Source organism: Leopardus geoffroyi, chromosome D1 (genome assembly GCF_018350155.1).
Source record: "Leopardus geoffroyi isolate Oge1 chromosome D1, O.geoffroyi_Oge1_pat1.0, whole genome shotgun sequence".
Classification (NCBI taxonomy): Eukaryota; Metazoa; Chordata; class Mammalia; order Carnivora; family Felidae; genus Leopardus; species Leopardus geoffroyi.
This window is the reverse complement of record NC_059329.1, coordinates 16,332,009-16,356,524: the sequence shown is the minus strand read 5'-3', so window position 1 is coordinate 16,356,524 and position 24,516 is coordinate 16,332,009. Positions and strand designations below refer to the sequence as shown.

Genomic DNA, 24,516 nt, shown 5'->3' with positions numbered 1-24,516 from the left:
AGAAAGACCTCAGCCCTTGTCTGAGAAACCATGGAGGGAGATAGGGAATAGCTGGTGGTCTTAAGATGCTACTCAGCCCCCACCTCCACTACCACCAGGTGAGGCAGGATGGGGCATTAAAATCAGGTGCGCTAGGCCCCTAGCAAGATTAACTTTTCATGTCTCTCCCACCTTCTCCCAGGTTACCCCACCCCAGGAGGAGAGAAGCTCCAGGGAGCCCGCCGCTCTCCCCACGCGGCCACTGCCCCCCAGCCCCAGCCAAGCCAATGCACCCAGAAAATAAGTTGACCAATCATGGCAAGACAGGGAATGGCGGGGCCCAATCCCAGCACCAGAATGTGAACCAAGGACCCACCTGCAACCTGGGCTCGAAGGGCGTGGGGGCGGGGAACCATGGGGCCAAGGCCAACCAGATCTCACCTAGCAACTCAAGTCTGAAGAACCCCCAGGCAGGGGTGCCCCCTTTCAGCTCGCTCAAGGGCAAGGTGAAGAGGGAGAGGAGCGTGTCTGTGGACTCTGGAGAGCAGCGAGAGGCTGGGACCCCATCCCTGGATTCAGAGGCCAAAGGTATCCCTTTTCCTGGTCCCCAAGACCCCAGCATGTTCCATAATCCAAGGCCCAAGCTTCCTGCCCTCTTTGCCTGATTCCTATCCAGCATTTATGCAGGGTCGCCTTTCTCTTACCCCCATTATACCCACCAACTTGGTCATTCTCTCAGGAGTGGGGTTGGCCAGGGTGGAGATTTCTCATCCTTAGGTGCCACCCATGGAGGGGCCACCCAGCGTGATGGGGCTTCCGGTCAGCCTCATTGCTTTTCTGCTTTCCCACCAGAGCCTCCAGAGGGGGAGAGGGAGGTGCTCTGGGGTGAGGAGCAGACCAATACACCTCCTAGGAACCTCCTAGTATCCCAGCTGGTGGGAGCTCTTGAGCAGGCTCTGGGGCCTGGAAGAGTAGCAGCGCCTTCCCCCTCCCTCACCATCCCCCCCCCCCCAGCCCTAATTAGAACCAGTTGTGGTTGGGGATTATGCTGTGCTTGGTGCTGGGTGGGGGAAGGGAGACAGGCAGCGGGGCTGGAGAGAGAAATCAGAAACAAATGGCGGTGTGGTGGGGGCCAAGGGCTGGCAAAGTGCCCACCATGTCCTGGGCATTGCCCTCTTGGGGTGGGGCATCTGGGAGAATGGGCCTGTGGAGACCCTGGGTGTAGGAGGACAGGGCCTCTGGGCATTCCTTCTGACCCCTGCCTGCTCTGTCCTGCCCGGGCAGAGGTGGCACCCCGGAGTAAGCGGCGTTGTGTGCTGGAGCGGAAGCAGCCGTACAGTGGGGACGAATGGTGTTCAGGACCCGACAGCGAGGAGGACGACAAGCCCATTGGGGCCACCCACAGTGAGTGCCCATTGATCCCAGGATGCTGTGGCCCATTGTGCCCCTGGGGGATGGCTGCCCTGAGGGAGCCTCCCTCTCCTCACCTAGGGCTTTAGACGGCTGAGTCTGGGCAAGGAGCAGGGGTCAGGAGCCCAGGCTATTTGTTTCCCATCCTACCTGTCACTCTGTCCCTCCCTCGATGTGACAGCTTAGCCCCTGCCTTCCAGGTGCTCAGTGGCCCCCTCTTCCTTGGGACAGAGGTAGGGTGGGGTGGCCCCTCTTGGCCACACCACCTAGACCTCCTCCCGTGAATTCCTGGCCTCTGCTGCCACCTACTGGTCAGTGGAGGGAGGGTGGCGAGGGTCCTGCATCCCTGGGAGCCAGACATTGGCTCTGCTCACGAAGTCTCGCTAAGCCTGGGTGTGAGCTGACAGTGGCTGTGTCTCTGGCACCCTTCCCCAACCTCTAATTGACTCCTGGCAAATGCCTAGAGTGTGTCACCAGGACGAGGAGTGGGTGTGGGTGGATGCCCCTTCCTCTCATTATTGTATTGATCAGTGTGTATTTGGGCCTTTGCTCACGTAATGGGGAGAACCAGTCCATATGCGTTTATTTGGTCGGCTCCCTCAAAGATTACACCTGTTTGAGGGGTGAAACAACTTAATGCAGAAGAAGCCAGCCAGAGAAATGTTAAACTGTGAACTTCTCAAGGGCTGGGACCCTACAAAGAAGGAAGAAAAAGAATGTGCTGGCTACTTTGCTGCTTTGTCTTAGTTAATCCCTACAAGAGCCCTATGAAGTAGGTGTTCTTAGGATGCCTATTGCAGAGGAGGAAACAGACTCAGCAGATGTTTGTGGAATGAGTGGACCCTGTCGGTGGATGGGATTAAATACGGAAGGCTCTGCAGCTGTCTGGGAGTTTAAAGGTCATCTGGTCCCAAGTCTCCCCCCCCCACCCCCGCCCAGGTGGTCCATGAGCCCCACTGAACCCATCAGGGATAGATGGGGCTGGTCACTGCCTCCCAGGACCCTCAGCCCCCCCACCACCCTCGTTCACTTTTATAACATTAGACTGCCAGGATGTAGAAACATTGAAAGAAACAGGGAAATACAAAGGAGAAATTGATAGCTTCCAATACCCCAAACTAAGGCAACCACTGTTGCTGTTTCAGTTCTGTCATTAGATTCCCAAATTCTTAGGTTGGGGGCAGTCTAATGTAGAGGTGAGTAGCACAGAGTGCAGTCAGACCGCTTTGGTTCATACTCCGGGTCTCCCATTTATTATTTGTGTACATTTGGGAAAGAGCCTCGGTTGTCCCATCTGTAAACGTATTTACCTCATAGGGTTGGTATGAAGAGAAAATGAATAGTTATGTGTAACACTTACAACAGTTAGCTTTTGCTATTGTTCTTATTGTACTAGAAAATTCCTCATTGGAATAAAGCCTGCCTCCCTCCCCTAACTTGTACCTGGGAGTCCTAATTCTGTATACCAAATATGCACTTTCCTCTTCCCCAGGGCAACCCTGCACATTGAGGTCAGCTCTCAAGCCCCCCCTGGGCCCCCAAGCTTTTGGCTCTGTCATTCTATGTAAAATTTGTTTTTCTTTCTTTCCTTTTTTCATGTCTGTTTATTTATTTTGAGAGAGAGCATGAAGGAGCGGGGTAGGAGCAGAGAGAGAGAGAGAGAGAGAGAGAGGGAGAGAGAAAATCCCAAGCAGGCTCCACTGTCAGCACGGAGCCTGACGCAGGGCTTGATCCCTCGAACCATGAGATCATGACCTGAGCTGAAATCAAGAGTCGGACGCTTAACTGACTGAGCCACCCGGGCGCCCCTAACTTTTGTTTTTCCTGGCGTGGGAATGGGTCTGCTGACTTACCTAGTCCCATTAATGACCATGTGTAGATCTTTTTTTTTAGGCTAGGACTCAGAATCAACTTTGTGACCGTGGAACAAACTTCAGTCCATACTCAGGGCGGTCCGTCTACCCTGGGAGTGCATCCACTATGCCAGCCTTTCATAACTCTGTTTTTGGAGTGATTTTTTTTTAGTTTGTGACACAGTTCTGAAGTTACCGTAAAAACAGATTTCTTTGGCCTGCCTCCTGTGCAGAGTGGGAGTTAGTATTTCCATTGTGTAGACGAAACAACTGAGGCTTAAGGGGACGGACTATCATGTTCATAAGGTCATAACATCCGTTAATGGTGGATTCGCTTGCAAAACCATTCATCGTTTGAATCATCGATCTGTGCAGCCTCTTGGCCTCCTCCTACTGTCACCCCCACCGTTGGAGCATTCGCAGGGGTGCGCGCACGCGCGCACACACACACACACACACACACACACACACACGCTATAGTGCGTGGCTCAGAGAAGGGCTTTGCAATCCCTGCCTGGGTTCAAACTTTAGCTCTGTACTGATGGGCTGTGTCACCTTGGGTGAGTAATGTCATCCTTCCAAAGTCGTTTCCTCCTCCGTAAAGTAGGGTGTGTGACACCTCCCTCCCAGGGACGTTGTGGTTAGATGGAATCACATCTGTAAGTATCCTGCAGAATGCCAGGCACACAGGAGCCTGTTTGCGGGGGTCACACTTTCCCTCCCCCTCGGCTCTGTATGCTCCCCACAATTTATCCGTCGTGGTCAAGGACTGGTATCAGGCAAGTAAGCGTAGAAGCCAGACACACACCGCCAGAGTGTGACAACAAACGGCCTCTGCCGGCACGAGCTGCAGAACAGTGAGCCCGTCTGTCCCTGGGCATCTCTGGGATGGGGCGGTGGGGAGTGCCAGCTGGCTCTCCTTTCTAAATCTGGGCTGCTTACCCTGTTTCTCTCCTCTCTCACGCAGACTGTAATGTAGCAGACCCAGCCATGGCGGCCCCACAGCTGGGTACCGGCCAAGCCGCCCAACTGCCCCTCAGCGAGAGCAGCGCCCCAGGCGCCCCCCACGGGCCTCCGCCAGGCCTCCGGCCTGATGCCCCTGGGGGCGGGGGCGGGGGCGTCCCCGGAAAGCCTCCCTCGCAGTACGTGTATGTCTTCACCACCCACCTGGCCAACACGTAAGTGCCTCGGGGCAGGCCAAGCCGGCTCCCTTTCCCCAGTGCCCCTCAGCCTGAGTGTGTGGCTGCAGGGAGCCAGGCTTAGGTTGGGCTGGGTGAGGGCAGGGGCTCCCTCCCGCCCCCCTCTCTGAGCTCTCTGTGCCCGACCCTCCCTCCCGTGCAGGGCTGCTGAGGCGGTGCTTCAGGGCCGGGCCGACTCCATCCTGACCTACCACCAGCAGAACGTGCCCCGGGCCAAGCTGGACCAGGTGGGTGCGGCGCCTCTGTGAACAGGAGGATTGGCCGGCGCATCCCCTTAGCTGTCTCACACTCTGCCTCTGTCATCCTGCAGGCCCCGAAAGTGCCACCTACCCCAGAACCGCTACCCCTAAGCACGCCGTCAGCAGGCACGCCGCAGCCCCAGCCACTGCCGCCGCCCCCGCCGCCCCCCGCCCCTGGCAGCGCACCGCCCGCCCTGCCTTCAGAGGGTCCTCCCGAGGACACCGGTCAGGACCTGACACCCAACTCCGTGGGAGCCGCCAGCACGGGCGGTGGCGCCGGGGGCACCCACCCCAACACCCCTACAGCCGCCACCGCCAATAACCCGCTGCCTCCTGGAGGAGACCCCGGCAGCGCCCCGGGCCCTGCCCTGCTGGGGGAGGCCGCCCCCACCGGGAACGGGCAGCGGAGCCTGGTGGGCTCGGAAGGCCTGTCCAAGGAGCAGCTGGAGCATCGGGAGCGCTCCCTCCAGACGCTTCGAGACATTGAGCGGCTGTTGCTCCGCAGCGGGGAGACCGAGCCCTTCCTCAAGGGGCCCCCAGGAGGAGCCGTGGAGGGGGGCCCACCAGCACAAGCCCCTCCCGCCCCCCAGCAGCCCCCTGCGGCCCCTCCCAGCGGGCTGAAGAAGTACGAGGAGCCCTTGCAGTCCATGATTTCACAGACGCAGAGCCTAGGGGGCCCCCCGCTGGAGCATGAAGTGCCTGGGCACCCCCCGGGCGGCGACATGGGGCAACAGATGAACATGATGATGCAGAGGCTGGGTCAGGACAGCCTGACGCCGGAGCAGGTGGCCTGGCGCAAGCTGCAGGAGGAATACTACGAGGAGAAGCGGCGGAAGGAGGAGCAGATTGGGCTGCACGGGGGCCGCCCGTTGCAGGACATGATGGGCATGGGGGGCATGATGGTGAGGGGGCCGCCGCCTCCCTACCACAGCAAGCCTGGGGATCAGTGGCCACCAGGGATGGGTGCCCAGCTGCGGGGACCCATGGACGTCCAAGATCCCATGCAGCTCCGGGGCGGACCTCCCTTTCCCGGCCCCCGTTTCCCCGGCAACCAGATGCAACGGGTGCCTGGGTTTGGGGGCATGCAGGGTATGCCCATGGAGGTGCCCATGAACGCCATGCAGAGGCCTGTGAGGCCGGGTATGGGCTGGACCGAAGACTTGCCCCCCATGGGGGGCCCCGGCAATTTTGCCCAGAATGCTGTGCCCTACCCAGGGGGGCAGGGCGAAGCAGAGCGATTCATGACCCCTCGGGTCCGGGAGGAGCTACTGCGGCACCAGCTGCTGGAGAAGCGGTCGATGGGCATGCAACGCCCCCTGGGCATGGCAGGCAGCGCCATGGGGCAGGGCATGGAGATGGAGCGGATGATGCAGGCACATCGGCAGATGGATCCGGCCATATTCCCCGGGCAGATGGCTGGTGGCGAGGGCCTGGCGGGCACCCCCATGGGCATGGAGTTTGGTGGAGGCCGGGGCCTCCTGAGTCCCCCCATGGGGCAGTCTGGGCTGAGAGAGGTGGACCCTCCCATGGGGCCAGGCAACCTCAACATGAACATGAATGTGAACATGAACATGAACATGAACCTGAACGTCCAGATGACCCCACAGCAGCAGATGCTGATGTCGCAGAAGATGCGGGGCCCGGGGGACATGATGGGGCCGCAGGGCCTCAGCCCTGAGGAGATGGCCCGGGTGCGGGCCCAGAACAGCAGTGGCATGATGGGTGGCCCGCAGAAGATGCTTATGCCCTCACAGTTTCCCAACCAGGGCCAGCAGGGATTCTCTGGGGGCCAGGGACCCTACCAAGCCATGCCCCAGGACATGGGCAATACTCAAGACATGTTCAGTCCTGACCAGAGCTCGATGCCCATGGGCAATGTGGGCACCACCCGGCTCAGCCACATGCCTCTGCCCCCCGCGTCCAATCCTCCCGGGTCCGTGCATTCGGCCCCCAGTCGGGGGCTGGGCAGACGGCCTTCAGACCTCACCATCAGTATTAATCAGATGGGCTCACCAGGCATGGGGCACCTGAAGTCGCCCACCCTTAGCCAGGTGCACTCACCCCTGGTCACATCGCCCTCTGCCAACCTCAAATCACCCCAGACTCCCTCACAGATGGTGCCCTTGCCTTCGGCCAACCCACCGGGACCTCTCAAGTCACCCCAGGTCCTCAGCTCCTCTCTCAGTGTCCGTTCGCCCACTGGCTCGCCCAGCAGGCTCAAGTCTCCTTCCATGGCGGTGCCTTCTCCGGGCTGGGTCGCCTCACCCAAGACAGCCATGCCCAGCCCTGGGGTCCCCCAGAACAAGCAGCCGCCTCTCAACATGAACTCTTCCACCACCCTGGGCAACATGGAACAGGGTAAGTCCGCCAGGCCAGGCAGGGGGCCACTGGACTCTGGCACTGGGAACCTCCCGGGGTCGGGGGGCGTGTTCAGGCTGGGGCAGGCAAGTGAGTGAAGGCGTCTGTATCCGGGCGCAGAGGTGGATGGCTCTGCTTAAGGGGCACATGTCACCAGCTGGGCGTGAGCTTCCGCAGGGAGCGCCGTGGTGATCTCCCAGGCATTGTGAGGGGTTCATACTTGGGGTCTCCCCACTGTCTGGGCCCCTGAGGCTGCAGGAGTTGCTTGAAGACGGGTGGGCTCTAGTGATAGCGGGGGTCCACGTTGAGGGTGCTGAGCAGAACACCGGAACGGAGGTGTGCTTGGAGGAGTCGGGAGATTCGGGAGCTGGCCTTTCCCTCACCCACAACGTGAGCAGCCAAATTCGTCTTCCCCTCCCCAGTCACTCCCGCTCTTTCTGTCTCCCCGCTTCTGTAGGTGCCCTCCCGCCTAGCGGCCCCCGGAGCAGCTCCTCAGCGCCTCCCGCCAACCCTCCCAGCGGCCTCATGAACCCCAGCCTGCCATTCACTTCCTCCCCAGACCCCACGCCTTCCCAGAACCCCCTGTCACTGATGATGTCCCAGATGTCCAAGTACGCCATGCCCAGCTCTACCCCGCTCTACCACAATGCCATCAAGACTATCGCCACCTCTGACGACGAGCTGCTGCCCGACCGGCCCCTGCTCCCCCCTCCGCCACCGCCGCAGGGCTCTGGGCCAGGTGCGAGGCAGGAAGGGGGCCGCAAGGAGAAGAGCTGGTGTGGGCACCGGGCATGGGAAGAGATGCCATGGCCAGCAGTCACCCCTGTGGCTATGCTGGCTTTCATGTGCTTCCAGTGGGCCCTGGGAATGGGGGTGTAACGTCCAGGGTCAAGTTCCCGCTTGTCGTCAATTTAGCGAAAGGAAGCCCAGAGTACTCCAGTGGTCTTTCCAACATCCAGTGATGACCCCATGGCAGACTGGGCCAGAACTTGGGTCTCTTGGCTTCTGACTTGAATGCCTCAAGTCCATGCCCTTGCAGCCAGGACAGGCCCACGGTGGAGGCCCCTTACCCCTCCTGGCATGAGCCTGGCTGGGGAGTGGGGAAGGACTGAGTTCTGTACCCTCTCACAGCTGGGTGCACACAGCTTCTGACCCTCTTTGCTCTCTCCCCACAGGGATCAGCAATAACCAGCCCAACCAGATGCACCTGAACTCGGCTGCTGCCCAGAGCCCCATGGGCATGAACCTGCCAGGCCAGCAGCCCCTGTCCCACGAACCCCCACCTACCATGTTGCCCTCCCCTACCCCTCTGGGGTCCAACATTCCATTGCACCCCAATGCGCAGGGGACAGGAGGGCCCCCTCAAAACTCGATGATGCTGCCTCCAGGGGGCCCAGACTCCCTGAATGCCCCCTGCGGCCCTGTGCCCAGCTCCTCCCAGATGATGCCCTTCCCTCCTCGGCTGCAGCAGCCCCACGGTGCCATGGCCCCCAGTGGGGGTGGGGGTGGGGGGCCTGGCCTGCAGCAGCATTACCCTTCAGGCATGCCCCTGCCCCCAGAGGACCTGCCTAGCCAGCCGCCCGGCCCCATGCCCCCTCAGCAGCACCTGATGGGCAAAGGCATGGCTGGGCGCATGGGCGACGCCTACCCGCCGGGCGTGCTCCCCGGGGTGGCATCAGTGCTGAACGACCCCGAGCTGAGCGAGGTGATCCGGCCCACCCCGACGGGGATCCCTGAGTTCGACTTGTCGAGGATCATCCCCTCTGAGAAGCCAAGCAGCACCCTCCAGTACTTCCCCAAGAGCGAGAACCAGCCCCCCAAGGCCCAGCCCCCCAATCTGCATCTCATGAACCTGCAGAACATGATGGCGGAGCAGACCCCCTCACGGCCCCCCAACCTCCCGGGCCAGCAGGGCGTCCAGCGGGGGCTCAACATGTCCATGTGCCACCCCGGACAGATGTCCTTGCTGGGCAGGACAGGTGTGCCCCCACAGCAGGGCATGGTGCCCCACGGCCTGCACCAGGGGGTCATGTCGCCTCCACAAGGCCTCATGACCCAGCAGAATTTCATGCTGATGAAGCAACGGGGCGTGGGGGGTGAGGTCTACAGCCAGCCCCCCCACATGCTGTCCCCACAGGGCTCCCTCATGGGCCCCCCGCCCCAGCAGAACCTCATGGTGTCCCATCCCCTGCGGCAGCGCAGCGTGTCTCTGGACAGCCAGATGGGCTACCTCCCGGCGCCGGGCAGCATGGCCAACCTGCCCTTCTAGCAGTCCCCGTGCGGGGCCGGAGCTGGGGCGATACTGCAAATATGATAACCTTAAGAAAGTTCCTTCCCCTCCAGTGTTGGGATGGCCTGGGTCAAGGGGTGGGGTGGAGGGGGTGGGAGGGGCTTGTGTGGGGCGTGGCATTTTGTGGAAACCAGATGTGCTGGCAGCTTAAGGGGAAGTGACAAGAGCGGGGTGGGGGGTTTTGGATTGGGGTTCCATTTCGGCCACCACCGGGACTGCCCCTCGCCCGTTCCTCCCCAGTCCTATGGAGCCTCTCCCTTCCCTCTTTCTCTGCCCCCACCCTCTGCAGCTGTGCTTTCGGAGTCCTGTGTCGAGTCCGTGGGGGGAGAGGGGAAGGAGGAGGTCTCCCCACTCTGTCCCTTTCCTTTCTGCCGCGAGCTTCTCTCTCCTCTTGGTTTCTTTGCTCCCACCTGTTTTTCCTTCTGTCTCTTCCTGCCTCATTTCCTCTCCCTGCTGATGTGGCTCACCCCCTCTCCCACCCCTCCCTGCAGGCGGCTGGCCAGGTGGGCAGGTGCCAGCCGCAGCTGTAAATAGAGCGCTGCGCTTTTGTGCCGGTTTGTGTGTGTGCTGTATTTCTGTGTTTTGATAGAAGTCACAAAAAAGAAAAAAGGATAAAAGAAAACCCTTCCCTCCCTCTTCAAATTCTTGCCCCTTCCATTCTCCTGGACTCAGGACCATGCAGTCTGACACAGGTACCCAGTGTTTGCATTGTCTCTGGGTCTGTAAGGATACCATTCCGGTCCCTTCCCCGAACGGTGAAATGAAAGATAGCCCGCACCTAAACTGAGGTCAGACCACCGAGGCTTCCTCCTGGAGAGCCCCGTCCGGGCTGAGGCCTCCCAGAGCGGCAGTCTGTCTGTTGCTGAATGATTCAGGAGAATGTGTGCACGGGCGTGTGTGTTCGCCCCGCACAGGCGACACGGGGCCCTGGCTTCCCAGCTGTGGATGGCTGGTGTCCCCCGCTGCTACACCTTGGCCAGAACTTGAAGTCCTCCCTCCCCAGTGTGGGATGCAGGAAAGGAGGGAGAGGTGGAGGCTGTGTGGCCCCCTTGAGTGGAGCCATGGGGTGGTGGCACGGTGGTCCACGTGGTCCTGTGCCTGCTGCGGTAGCCCTGGGCCAGGTGACCCCCGGGCCCCGTCTCTTCCAGGAACTGCCACCTACTTCTTATCACCAAAGGCGGAAGGAAAAGGGCTTGGCTGAGTAGATCTGTCTCTCTCCAGCCTCCATCCTTTGAGCATGGATTAGAGAAAGTGTTGGAAAAGCAGGGGGCCTCCTGTCGCCTCCTCTCTGCCTGCCTTCTCACCGGCAAGGTCCCCCTGCCCCGGGCTCAGGGCTCTGTGCCCGCCCAGGCGCAGCCACTGCCTCCCCCTCAGTCCCCTGCTCTTTCCCAAAACTCCCCACCTGCCTCTGGTCAGAGCTGAAGCCATACAGACTCAGTGTTTTGCCCCCTTGGCCCCAGGAGTAAAACACTTCTCCTTTTCTCACTTCCTTTCCTGCCTTGTGAGGTGGCAGGGCAGTTCCCTGGCCTTCTGTGCCCCGCCTCCGGGGCCGAGGGCCATTTCTAGACAAGGGGTCTTCTGCTGTGGCCCCATCCCCAGCCTTCCTGATCTGCAGGGTCTGGTCTAGCATTGGCAGCTGTGATACAAAGGGAATTCGCCCCACTTTTCCCAGTCTGGTGCTGTCCTCAGTCCACCGTCAGCCAGGTCAAGCGCTTCCTCTGGGGCCGGCTGGCTGCAGGCCCCTGCCTCCCCCAGCACCTTCCCAGGGGCCCAGGGCCAGGGCCCCGACATCTGTGTTTGGGGGCCACCTAGCTTCCATCCTGCCAGGCGCTTTGCCCACCCTGCCTCAACCTGGGCCTTGTACCCATGAACCCCCGCCCCCCCCCACCCTGACCCAAGACTCCCCAAACTGACTCTAAGTGTTTCCTGCCCAGAGGAGAGAGGGGTCAGACCGCAAAGGGCCTAATGCCGTCCCCATTCTCTTCTCCCATCTCCGCCACCAGACTAGCTTTCCAAGGTGAACTCCACAGGCCAGCCTACTTCCCTCCATCCATGGCCATACCCCCAGCCATTTTGTACCATTATATAAATATATATATATAAATATAAATATATAAATACAATATGTGAAGACATCTTCTCGGTTTTTATTTTGAAACAATTTTTAGGCTTGTTCCGGGGGTCTCTGTGCTGCCTGTACTGTATTGACCTGTTTTATAGGTGCCTTTTTATTAAAAAGAGAAAATTAAAATCCATCCTCTTGCCTTTTTGCTTCTGTGTCTGGCTACTCGACTGCCCAGCTTACTGTTGGATGCTGGGAGAGAAAAAGCGGGGCTCCGGGGGCTTTCCCAGGGTCCTACGGTGAAGATACAGCCCTCCCTCCTGGGGTCACAAGCTCTGACTTCCACCATGGGGGCCTCCCAGGGAGCTTGGCCAGCTGCCTTGAGCGGGACTGGGCAACCCAGAGGTGCCCTCAGCGAGTGCTGGGGTCCCGGTCATCCCGCCCTGGCGAGCCCAGAGGCGGAGGAGGAGGGAGGGAGAGCCCTCTCTGGGCAGGCAGGCACGGAGCAGCATCCTCTGGTTCCATCTGAGTAGTATCCTCTCAGGGGCAGGGCTTGGCTTCCTGAGGCTCGGGGACTTCCCTGCCCAGGCCTGCTTTTCACCCTGCCTAGACGAAGGGGATGCCTCATGGCTCTTGCCGAGGCCCAGAGAGACAGGCAAGCTCTGGGTTTGGCCTGCAGGCAGGGCGCTGGATGTGATGACCCCCGGAAGCCCCTTTCAGTCTGTCGTCCTTCTCTGGGGGCAGGTCTCCATCTCCGTTCTGACTCTCGGCGAAGTGCTCCCTCCGTGCGATTGCGACCCCTTTGCTGTGTAGCTTGCAGAGAGGGGGGCGGGAAGGAACGGACTGCCTCCTTCCTTATCAGTGCCCAGGCCCGCCGGGACCCCGGACCCTACTGCCCCTGGCCCTCTTTACACTGGGCAGAGAAGACAGCAGGCTTTGGTTTTTACCTGTGCCTCCTTGGGGCTAAGGAAGGAGAATCTTTCCTGTCAGTGGCTTCTCTCTGCTGGCTGGGCCTTCTTTCTTCTGTAGGACACTGGCTGGCTGGTCTCTGAGGGCGCCTGGAGTCTGCCCTCAGTCTGCAGACCTCCCAGGGCCCAGTGACGCGGGGCTGGCCCAGGGCCATTTTGGTCAGGGCCAGGAGCAGCTTCCGGGATTGGGTCAGTCTGAGTTTCCTGCCTGGTCGAGATGCTGCAGGGCTGGTGGCCCGGCAGAACGTCTGTGTTTGTTAGTGGCTGAGACATTAAGGCCGCGTTCTTTTGCCAGCTGGCCTTTCCTCAGCCTTGACCTCCATCCATCCCCTGGTGCTCAGCCTCTAGCTTCTTTCGGCAGGCGGGGCGAGAGGAGAGGTGGGTAGTGGTGCAGGTCGGTGGTCCCTGAGCTGACGGAGTGCATTCTGGGAGGGGACTGACTTCCGCAACGGGCAAGGGCAGAAGTAGAAGTTGTTTCTTGAGCTTCCAATGGTTAAGATGAAACAAGGTGTGTGTGTGTGTGGGGGGGGTCATCTCAGCCCCAGGGGATACAGCCGGGCACAGGTATCCTCTGCTTTTGCCTCTGGGCTGCCTCCCCTCCCCGGCCTGCAGCCCAGCCCTGGGGCTGGAAGAAGCGATGGCAGGGATGTCCTGGAGAGAGGGGTTGGCTCATCCAGCTGCCCCATGTGAGGACACAGCTAGGCCACGGCGAGCTCTTAGGATCCCAGGTCCCGTGGAAGGGGCTCCAGGAACACCGCATCCCCCAAGGAAAGCAGAAACGAAGGGGGCCGGGACCTAGAAGGTGGTGAGGGAGGTAGCATTCTCTGACTCAGAGAGACTGCTCTTGCGCCAGGTAGGGAAGAACTGGCAGAGGGAGGCGGGGCCGGCACAGCCCAGCTTGGTCAGGAGGCGCGACAGGTCACTACGGAACTTGACGCCCGCGAACGTGTAGAGCATGGGATTGAGACAGCAGTGGGCCACGCCCAGGAACTCGCTCATGGTGATGGCCACGGAGAGGTAGCCGTTCAGCTCACAGCTGTTGCTCACGGTCTTCAGCCTCGCCAGGGTGTCCAGGAAGATGACGACGTGGTAGGGTGACCAACAGAGAAAGAAGACACTCGTCACCAGGATGGCCACCCTGACCGCCTTCTGCCTCTGCGGGCGCCGCTGGGCCTGGCACAGCCGGTTCACCACTCCTACGTAGCACCAGGCCATCACCAGCATGGGCAGTAGGAAGCCCCCGAGGTGGTAGAGGAAGCGGGAGGTGAACCAGGCGTTGGTTTCAGCTCGGTTCTCCTGAGAGAAGGTACAGCGCGGCAGAGAGTCGTTGCGATGGAGGCGGCTCACTTTGGCAAAGAGGATTTCCGGCAAGGCGAAGAAGATGCCCGCCAGCCAGATGGTGGCACAGGTGATGTGGATGGAGAGGAGGCGGCGGTGGCGGTAGGCGTGGACGGCGTGGACGATGGCCAGGTAGCGGTCCACGGCGATGCAGGCCAGGAGCAGGCTGCTGCAGTAGAAGTTGATCTTGTGCAGGGCGATCACAGTTTTGCAGAGGAAAGTGCCCAGGAGCCAGCCCACGGAGCCCTCGATCACGGCAAAAGGCAGGATGAAGACCAGGAGGAGGTCGGCCACGGCCAGGTGGAACAGGAAGGTCTCGGTGGAGCTGCGGGTTTGCCGGTGGCGTTCCAGGATCACCAGCACCAGGATGTTGCCCATCATCCCCAGGAGGAAGATGAGGCCGTAGGCCATGGGCATGAACACGGCCTTGAAGGAGGACAGGAGGGGCCCCTCCGCCGTGGAGCAGAGGTGATTTTCCACCGTGGGGCTCTCCGTGCTGTCGCTGTAGTTGCCTAGTTCCTTGTACTGCAAGGGCAAGGAGACAGCAGGGCGGGGAACTGAGGACCCATCTTCCCCCTCACAGGGGGACCCCGAGTCCCCTGTAGATTTCTCCTGTCCTCCCCACCCCCACGCTGCCTTTGTCCCTGGGCTCCCGATACATCCCACCGACCAAATCCCGACCTCCCCTTGTGTGTCCACGAACGAATCGCTTTGCCCTTTCCAGCTGCAGGTTTCGACTGTGAATGGGACTGATTCCTCGCGGGGTGGTGATAAAGATGGAAGGAGATGCGTGGTGCGTACGGGAGGGAGAGGCTTCACGGACTCTGAAGGGCTGTGCACCTGTTAGGTGCTTTGAGCTTACATGTCCTCGGGTAGGGAAGGCCGCCGGCTCACGGCATGGAATTGGAACTTCAGTTTTGGAAATGGGTCTGGCTGGGGCAAGGGGCCGTCTGCTCCAATTCCCAACAGAGCAGGGGGTGCTAAAACCTAAGATCCTGCTGAGGGGGCAGCTGCTGGTGTGGCCTACGGGCTTCCTCTTGATGCGTCTCCCTGTTCCTGAATGTCTTCACTGTAGCTGAAATTGTAGCGCTAGCCTCCTGCTTTGTTCACTCCGCATAACAAGCTCAGGTATGTGCTATTCCTGTCTTTTTTTTTTTTTTTTTTTACTGTTTGTTTATTTTTGAGAGAGAGAGAGAGAGACAGACAGACGGAGAGCGAGCAGGGGAGGGGCAGAGAGAGAGGGAGACAGAATCGGAAGCAGGCTCCAGGCTCCTGAGCTGTCAGCACAGAGCCTGACACGGGGCTCGAACTCGCTGTGAGATCATGACCTGCGCCGAAGTCAGACGCCTAACCGACTGAGCCACCCAGGCGCCCCTGTGATTTTCCTATCTTACAAAGGTCAGGTGTGTTTGAACCCACCTTGATCTCCCTCCAGAGCCGATTTTTCCACCACTACGCAGCCCTGCCTGGGCTTCCCTCCCTGCTCCTGCCCATCACTCGGGAGCTCCCTCCTCTGCTTCCTTCACGGCTTCAGAAGAGAGGAAGGGCTGTTGCTGTTCCAAGAGAGGGTGATGCGCCCACTTTGTCTCTGGAAGCTCCTCCCCTGTCTCCTCCCCTCCCCTCCTCCTCCTTCTCCTCCCCCCCCCTCCTCCTCCCCCCTTACCCCACCCCACCAGCGCTCAGGTTGTTTACCCAGCTAACCGCAAAGGAAGACACGGTGTCTGTTTTCATACCTTTCACTCGCAGCTGTCCCCCTGCACCTGCTCCTCCTCGCTTCCCAGCCCTGTTCTCCACCCCTCCCACCGGCCCCCTCCCCATGGTTTCAAACCAATTATAACCAACTTATGTGGGTTGAAAAAGACACTTCTATAAATGATGAGCCCCGGGGAGGCAGAGGATGGGACAGGACACTCTGCACAGAAGCTCTAGATGGTCTCACACTGCCCCTCTTCCAGGAGAGTGAGGGTCTTGCACAAAGCAGGAGATGGTTACGCTGCCACCCAGGGGCCCCAGTTGTGGGTCACACATTCGCCCTCAGTGGGCAGACCCAGGTCCCCAACCTGTGTCTTTCCTTCTGGTCCCCGGGGCAAGTGGGTCTGGGGGAAGGGGGCGGGGGATACATCGGGTGCGATGGCAGAGCCCTCTGCCTCCCCCCGCCCCAGCATCCCTCTGCCACAGCCTCAGTCCAGCCCTTCTTCACCCTACCGCCTCCATGGCCCCATGCCAGCAACTTCTCCACCCTTGTCCATCCGCCAAACACAGGAGGAATGTTCCAACCCGCAGATCCTGTCAGTGTCCTGCTTAAAGCCCTTCATTGGTCCCCGGTTACCTGTAAGCAGTGGTTTGCTTTTCACCTTTACCCCCCTCGCCCAGTTCACATTTAATAGCAAAGCCAATTATAAGAAGTCATGTTTGTGATGCAATTACTCAACAGGAGATTGGCGTAAGCCAGTCTCCGTGCATTCACACAACAGAATACGATGTAGTTCTCAAAAAGAAATGAGATTAACTGCATGTTCTCTGAGGGAAAGAGGTTTGCCACACACGGCCACATTTCAGATCCGATTGCAGGGCACTCCACACAGTGTGATCCCATCCAGGGACTGTCCTTGCAGGGCTTCCTGGGGCTCGGGGGGGGGGGGGGGGGTGGGTTGGTGGGGAGGCTCAGCTCCTCTCCTTGCCTTCAAACCAGACTTCTCCACTCTTGTCTCGTGTGGTGTTTCACACAGAAGCTCTCGTTTAATTAAAAAAACAAAAACAAAAACAAAAAACCAGCTCTACTTTCATTTGAAAACCATGGGCTTGCAGGGTGACGTCTGAACTCCCCTACGGGGGCTTGACGTGTCTACAAAATGTATGTTCCTCCAACTTCTCAAGCCTCGCCTTCTACTCTATCGCCTTAGGCGCCCTGTCCTCCGGGTTCATCATTCCCGTCTCCAAGACTTTGCTCCAACTCTACCTTTTGCAGAACAATTCTTTCTCCCCACGACTGCCTGTCTCATTAATGCCTACGTTTCCTCCAAGGGCCCACTCGGCCCCACCTTCCTACCTCCCTCCTTCCTAGCTTGGAACTAGATTCTCTTCTTACATTCTCTGCTTCTGTTTAACCAAGTCTTTTCATCTTTATTTACTTTGAGAGAGAGAGAGAGAGAGAGAGAGAGAGAGAGAATCCCAAGCAGGCTCTGCACTGTCAGCACAGAGCCTGACCTAGGGCTCCATGCCACGATCCCACGACCCCGCTAACTGTGAGATCGTGACCTGAGCCGAATCAAGAGTCGGACGCTTAGCTGACTGAGCCACCCAGGCGCCCCTCTCTATGTCGTTACTACCGCTGAGAGCAGTTTCTCAGAGTTTCTCAGCAGTTTCTTGTATTTCAAAGTTTGAGGCAAGTCCCTCTCTGTGCCTCTGCGGAGACTCAAACACTTCTTTTCACCCTTCCTCGGTTCCTGCCTCCTCCTAATACCCTTGAGAGCCTAGAGCCCACCTTGGGTTCTGTCCCCATACCGGGAGCTATTTCCAGTATGCTCGTTGACTCCTATTGGAATTGACCAGGAGGTACACGGGGGAAACAGTGAGATGAGTGGTGAGCAAAGCAATTCAGACCAGGGGCGAAGAGATACGGGGCCTGGGGCAGTCAGTGGGGCTGGACTCCGCCTACCTTTGGGGGGGAGCCTGGCCGCCCACTGCCCCTTGGACGACGCCTGGCCGGTGTAGGTACAGCCCGCTTACCTGACCCGGGAGGCCCTTTATGAGAACCACTCAAATCCTTACCCTCTAAAGCATCCAGGCTGATTGGTTTATTGCCCACTTAACATCCGCGCGGCGGGAGGTGCCCCCAGGACCCTAGAACTCCCATCTCCTGAGAAGCTGGGTTTCAAAGAGGGTTGAGGGGAGCTATCTTTTCCTTCTTGCCAAGAGGTATTTGTTTGGAAAAGTGCTCGGGCAGGGAGGGCAACAACATGGGAGGAAGCCGGTTTGAGGGGTGCTGGGAGTTGTTAGTACATCTCAGTAGGAGGTGTCAAACAGACATTTTGGGGGCTCAGAAGTGGCACATGTGAAAGCCACTTCCCATACCTAGGGGATCGGTCACCCCACCCCTCCCCGAACCATGGAGAGGGGCAGTGAGGCAAGGTTGACTCTGGCCCGGTGGGAAGATGAGGAACCTAATCCTAAATACGTCTAATCCTGAATACGTTGGGGAGTGGGGTGCAGAAGGGAACCCTCCAAGGCTCACACCCTGAGGGAGCTCAGTGCAGGCAATCTGGCCAAGTGCTTACTCATTTTTTGACATCAAAAGCTGCAGGAGGGGCACCTGGGTGGCTCAGTCAGTTAAGCGTCCGACTTCGGCTCAGGTCATGAGCTCACGGTCCGTGAGTTCGAGCCCCGCGTCGGGCTCTGGGCTGACAGCTCAGAGCCTGGAGCCTGTTTCAGATCTGCGTCTCCCTCTCTCTCTGACCCTCCCCTGTTCATGCTCTGTCTCTCTCTGTCTCAAAAATAAATAAACGTTAAAAAAAAAAAAAAAAAAAAAAAGCTGCAGGAACCCGGGGCCCTCAGGCACACACATACTCTGACAGCAGCACGCACCGTGTAGAGACACAGCCACGTGCCCAGGCCAGGCCACGAGGGCATGTGGCCTAGGCAGGTACCCAGCAGAGAGCCCGCACAGAGGCTGGGGGTTCGTGCCCCAGAGAAGGCAAGGAGACCTGATGAGCAGGATAAAGCTGAGCAGTGAGCCAGGAATCCAGGTAGAAATTGCTCTGAGCACCGGGGACAGGGCGAGAGGAGTTAGAACATTCTGTGTTCTGGTGTTGAGGAGAAGAGAGGACGGGCAGGGGGGGAGGAGGGGAGCAGGTACATCGGGGCGCTGCACTGGCCAGCGTGAGGATTAGCAAACATTTGCTGATTAGACTGTGTGAGCTGGTGGGGCAGGGGCTAACCGCGGCATTCCTCCGGAGTCTGTCCCGGACCCTCACCCCTTTGACACTCTCCACCCTGTCTCAGCTGACACGGCTGGGGGACCCTTCCAGGAAATGCAGCGTCCTCCACAGCCTGGAACTAGAGGCCCAAGCTGACCAGATGGAATTGACAGGGGAAAATATAGAGACCTAGACTCGGGTTTAAGATTTCAACTGTCGGGGGACAAGTTAGGGAAGACCTGGCTTACCGACAGTTGATGAAGAAAAAGGCCCGAGAGTCTGCTGGTTGCTAGCTTAAGATGAGTCAACAGGGTGACGCGGCTGCCAGAAAGGCTCCTGTCACCTTACTTAGGTGAACAGAAACCTGTAGGTGGGCAGCTGACACCATCGCAGTTTGTTTGGTCTGGACAAGGGTGACCGGTTTGCTGAGGGGTCTGGAAATCCCCACCCTGGGAGGAAGTTTTCTGGTACCGGGGTTGCAGAGTCTTGGGACAAGAAGACCCGAGCCCAGGACAGATGCCTTCTTCAAGGACTGGAAGAACCACCATAGGCAAAAAGGCAGGACAGGCTCACTGTTTGAGGCTCTCGAGGGCAGATGGGGAGGGATGGGCAGAGGCTGGGGGCTGGGTGTTTCAGTCAAAGGAGAAAGGAGCTTTTCACAGGCAGAACTCTCCTACGGTGGGTTGGGGTCCCCTGGGAGGAGGAAGAATGAGCTCAAGTATTCGGGAAGGGATTCCAGCCCTGGATGGGAGACTGGGCTCTGCCCTCGAGTGCCCCTCACTCACAGCTCCCAGATGCTCGGATTCTCGGGCTGTCATGCTCTGCCCAAGGATGGGCACGATCTTCAGGTAGCTCAGCACCTGTGGGGGAGCTTCGCTTCTCTAGCTGTCTGTCCTGTGGCCAGACTGACCTTGGCGTTCAGCCCCCCAGAGAGCGCCGGCCTGCTGGGTGCTGTGGCTCATCCGGGCAGAACCCCAGGAGCCCAGGGGCCTGAGTCATACTGGCCGCAGGACGCGTCTGCACACAGACACAGGTCATTGCTCTGGCCCTAGGGAGCACCCCCAGGTTCCGTCGCCTTTTGTGTCCTTGTCTGGATATTCCCAACCAAGAGGCAAGAGCTGTGAATGGGGTCAGCCGGGCATCTGTCCTTCCAGCCTTCAGTGGCTTGAGGATTGAGATCGGGCTAAGGGTGCGAATGGGGGTCTGTGTCCCTGATCCCATTCTTCCTTTTGAGGGTCCACACTCCCAAAAGACCATCTGAGACTCTGGCTTGCCACCTGAAGGAAGAAGAGATGTGGGGCCTGGCTTGCCCCCCTCCCCCCTCCCCCTCCCCCCTCCCCCCCTTCAGAAGTGAAGCCACCAGGCTCCTCTTTCCTCTGTACGCAGGGTTTTGGCCATTAGGAACATCGTACTGCCCCGGATGTGGTTCTGGGGGGAGACTTTAAGCTACTTCTACGTTTCTGTTTTTTTTTAATGTTTATTGATTGAGAGAGAGAGAGAGAGAGAGAGCACGAGTGGGGGCAGAGAGGGAGAGGGGCAGGGAGAGAGAGAGAGAAAGAGGGAGAGAGTACCAAGCAGGCTCCCAGCTGTCAGTGCAGAGCCCGACACGGGGCTCGAACCCACGAACCACGAGATCATGGCCTAAGCTGAAACCAAGAGTCAGACGCTTAAGCAACTGAACCATGCAGGTGCTCCAAAGCTACTTCTATCTTTGCGCCGAATCTTTAGGTTTGGGGGGAGGGTCCCCATGTGGCACCCCAAAGTCAATTTACACTTTGGGGACAGTCACCCAGTCTGAGGGACAGGTAGATGTGTACCCTAGGTTTTGTACAGCAACCATCTCGTGGGTCAGCACCCACTTGAAACATTTTGTCCGGTCATTCCTGAAAGACTATTCGTTCTTGTCTCCTGATTCTCAGGGCCTAATCCGTGGCGACTTTTTATGCCGTTCGGCCAGAGGGGTGGGATCTGTGGCCTTAAGGAAGGCAAGAGTTCCCGGTGGAGACTGCGGTCTGTATGTCTGAGCCCAGATTCGCCCCAACACTGAACCCTCCCCAGGCTGGACCTCCCTCATCTCTGATTCCTCAAATCACCTCCAGTTGGGGCCCTCTCCACTGGGATTCTTCTGGGACTTTTGACCTATTTGAGGTGGGGGATCCTCCCCTCTCCCAACGCATGGCCCGAGACAGCCTGGGCTGGTTTTGGTTCCTCTTCCTTACACCTTGATGAAATGAGGTGATACACGTGGACAGGCTTTGTAGCCTGTGATGCTCTGCCCACAGTGAAATGTTTTGGGGGGGGACCATCACTGAGGAGAGGATAGGGGAGTCCAGGTCCTGGGGTTGGACCAGATTCGTCCTGCTTTTTAGCAGCTTCCCCTCCTGGCTGGTGTGGTGGGGCTGGAGGTGAGGTTTACCCCCAGCCCCTGTAGGTCCCCCAGCCCAGGCCCCGGGGCTGTCAAGAGGAGGCTCTGCACTCTCAGATCAAGGTTCCTGTGGACAGAGACTTTTCTAGGTCTGCCTAGGTCTGCCTTCCTAGCAGGATCAGTCCCTGGTACACCCACCCCAGGGACCTGGCTCCTTGTGCTTAGTCAGCCATCTAGAGTTTTTGTGTAGGTCCGCCACTCATGGGGATTGGCTGCTCATCTTTTAAAAATGGACATTTCAAGTGGCTGGAGTCGATCTCAGAATTCAAGGGGCAGAAGGGAAGACAGGATGACCAACACCTAGCTGTGGCCAAGGGCCCTCAGTTTGTAACAAGTAGTCGGGTCTCTCTCCCTGGGCTGCTGGTGGTCTTTAATATGTGGGACACACCCTGTTGTCCCCTGCCCTCTGCCACCACCTGTCTCTAGTAGGTCACGCAGTGGAGTGGCGCATGCAGTTAGGGGAAACTTTTGCGGTTTCTCAGAAGCCAGGAGTGGCCAGATCTTGGGTTGGTTACTATGCGTCCAACTGGGTCAGGGTTCGTGGTCAGCTCAAAGCTGTAGGCAGAGGAAAACATCCACTAACCTACTCTGGTGAGGCCAGGGGCCAAGATGGGGGGCCAGGGTGGGAGGCTGGCACCTTGTCAGGGCGGTGGGGTTTTAGCCTGGTTGAGGGTACTGCCCAGAGTCTGTCATTTCTCTCGGGGCCAACTTTATGGACATGTGGCCTGTGCAGTCACGCCGGGCCCTGTACTTAGAAGAGCTCCACGCTCGGTTTAGCGCTCTGCGATTGCTATCTTGAAATTCTTAATAATTTTTGAACAAGGGGCCCTGCGTTTTCATTTTGTATTGGGTCCCACAGGCTAGGCGGCAGGTCGGATTAGACTGATGGTTCTGGCTCTGCTTTTATCTGATTGGGTCTGAGGGACCAGACTTGGGGTAATTAGCTCTTCCCCTCACATTCTCGGCGGCTTCCTAGCTCTGGGATCTGGGCAAGTGGGCGGGCTTTTCCAAGCACGTCTGGGAACCCGGCTGGTAGAGTTCCAGCATGGATTCTAGCCGGTGGAACTGAAGGGTGTTGGAGAACATTTCAGGGTGAGTTTAGGGTCAGGAAAGCAAGTGGGCGTTGGGAGAAAGGATTTGGATCTTTTCTGATCCAGCCCAGAGTGTAGCTCAAAGAGAAGTCCTTTCCCTAGAAGTGCCATTGGCCACGGGAGGAAAGGAGGAAAGAAGTTCCCCAAAGATCCTCATAAAGAGCCCTCTCCTGCCGACACACAGGAGCTCCAGAGTCTCTGCTTTAGCTCTTCCCTACATACCTCCTTTGCGAGCCCAGTGACAGCCAAGCCAGCTGAACCTCTGCTTCACAGGAGGGACTTGGGTGCGAAGCCGAGTGTGATTCTGGGAATCATTTTCTTAGCCCATCCGAGAACACCTCAACTCTAGAGATTCCAGTGTTCTGACGGGGACCACAACATGCTTTAAAACATTTCTAGGATTAACACAGTTTCTCCCACCAATCTGGCATCCCTGTGCCCCCCCTCCCCCCGACTCTGACCCCATGTGGTCCCCTCCCTTGCTGGCCACCTGGTCTCACAGTTCCTTGGTTTAGCACCCAATTACTGTCTAAGAGTTTCCAGTGAGTGGGGGTTTTGTCTTCATGGGTAGACCGTGAGCTATCTGAGGGCCAGGACCAAATCCTCGGCTTCTCCATTCAACACAGAATGTAGTGCCCTGATGATACAATCATATAGCAAGTGATGAATAAATATCCCGGAACAGCACCAGATTCCTGACAGTAAGAACACTTCCAAAGTAATTTCCCATCTAGACCCTGATTCCAGCCCTAAAAGATAAGAGGAGGACCTTCTTCGGAAGAATGGAGAGGCAAAGTGACTTGTTCCAGGTCACAAAGCAAGCCCGGGAGGATGCAGGACTGGAACCCAAAATTCTGATCCCCTCTAAAGGATGTCTATTTAAAGCAACAACTCTACTTATCTGCTTCCTCCTTGGAATGGGGAAATGCAGTCTTAAAAGGCAGGTGCCATTGGGCCTGTCTAGATTCTGCTGATCCACAGCGGGAGGGGACTCCACAGCTGTCCCCTCTTCCCTGAGCCCTGGGCACAGGAAATTGAGAATTCCAAGTGGGGTCTGGGTGACCATCTGTCTCTACTCACCATGTCCTCCAGGTTGTAGTTGATAAGGTCCATGTCCAGGGTTAAGGGGTAGTTCATGCTTGTAGCCGTATGTCACCAGACTGGTCACTGTCTGATGTTGAGAGGCTCTCTGCCTGGTGCCTATAGAGAGGTGGCAGCCGTCAGCTGCAAATTTAAGCAAATGAGTTGCGCACTGTCTCCTGGGGCCGCGTAGGACCCGCTGTCTGCCTCACAACTCATCGCTTTTTTTTTTTTTTTCCACTGGGTCTTTTTTTTTTTTTGAAGAAAAAGGGAAAATCCCCATATCATCAGTGCTAGTCAAGCATTTCGGCTTCTTTCCTGGCAATAGTTGTCTCAATGGGGCTTGTGACAGATACGAAGGCTGCCCCTCGCCTCTCCTCCCTGTACCTCCCAATAAGGGAGTTGTACCTTATAATGAAAACCACCACACCAGTCAGTGGGGCAATGAGGGAAACTCCACATAGAAAGGGAACAGGAGGAGAGCCCTTCCAGGACCTCCTCTCCAAGTCAGCTCCAAGCCTTCATCTCTCTCGCCACTAGGGTGACCAGTCATCCGATTTGCCACCAACCGAAAGTCCCTTGTCCTGGGAAACCCCTCACTCCCAGGCCAATGGGGACGCTTGGTCATCCGACGTGCTGCTATCCTTTTGCCTGGTCAAGGGCAAAACCTCTTCCCTTTCCAGCTCAAGTCCTGGAGAGAAACGTTAGAAACTTTCAAAGAGAACACCATTAAAACATTACTGGAAGACAAAAGTAAAGTCACCCGAATTACCAGCACAAAAACATAGACAGGCACCGAGTCGTCTTCTGACTCAAAAGAATGATGTTCCGGCTACACGTTAACTTGGTTGGCACCTAATTATTAACAGCAGCCACTACCCAGCTGGAGCAGACTTTTACACAGGAGGATCCTGAGGCTCAGAATGGGAGAGGGACATCCCCAGGACCCACAACTAACCAGTGGCAGAGCGGGGACCCGAACCCAGGTGTCCTCACGGCACATTCAGAGTTTTCTGTATACACCAGGCTGCCACTCTCACAGGCTCATGTGACCCTCTCGTTTCCTTCAACTCTGTCCTGTCTGAGGACCCCTTCCTTCAAGAAGCCCCTTTGTAGGCACAGATCAATTTCCTCTCCACACCTCATCTCTGGGCCCTTTCTTCCAGGAGCGGGGCATTTCCTCTCTTGGGCCACAATGTCGTGAAAACAGTGACTGTGCACACAGGGGTACCCACACATGACAGGCCGCTTCTTTGCTCTTGTCATCAGCTTCCTTTCCAGCCAGATTACCATTTGCTGGGACTCCAC

At 58.0% G+C, this 24,516-nt stretch overlaps 2 protein-coding genes across 7 annotated transcripts in view; one reads left to right on the top strand and one right to left on the bottom strand.

Moving 5' to 3' along the window:
- Positions 1–11,583, top strand: part of BCL9L (BCL9 like) — a 28,491-nt gene extending 16,908 nt beyond the window's left edge. For 5 of the 6 annotated variants that reach the window (XM_045483060.1, XM_045483059.1, XM_045483062.1 and 2 more), the window contains 7 exons: positions 182–567; positions 1,264–1,383; positions 4,210–4,420; positions 4,584–4,668; positions 4,752–7,038; positions 7,496–7,777; positions 8,214–11,583. In XM_045483060.1, the coding sequence (XP_045339016.1) occupies positions 182–567; positions 1,264–1,383; positions 4,210–4,420; positions 4,584–4,668; positions 4,752–7,038; positions 7,496–7,777; positions 8,214–9,307 (4,465 nt within the window). In that variant the 3' untranslated portion in view covers positions 9,308–11,583. The remainder of the gene's footprint in view (positions 1–181; positions 568–1,263; positions 1,384–4,209; positions 4,421–4,583; positions 4,669–4,751; positions 7,039–7,495; positions 7,778–8,213) is intronic. The other variant, XM_045483064.1, reaches the window with a different exon arrangement.
- CXCR5 (C-X-C motif chemokine receptor 5) lies at positions 11,456–23,409 on the bottom strand. The gene is made up of 2 exons (XM_045483065.1): positions 23,209–23,409; positions 11,456–14,221 (listed from the first exon to the last, which is right to left on the bottom strand). Exons 1-2 carry the CDS (start codon positions 23,263–23,265, stop codon positions 13,154–13,156), a joined length of 1,125 nt encoding a protein of 374 aa, XP_045339021.1. The 5' UTR covers positions 23,266–23,409; the 3' UTR covers positions 11,456–13,153.
- Positions 23,410–24,516: the final 1,107 nt, after the last annotated feature.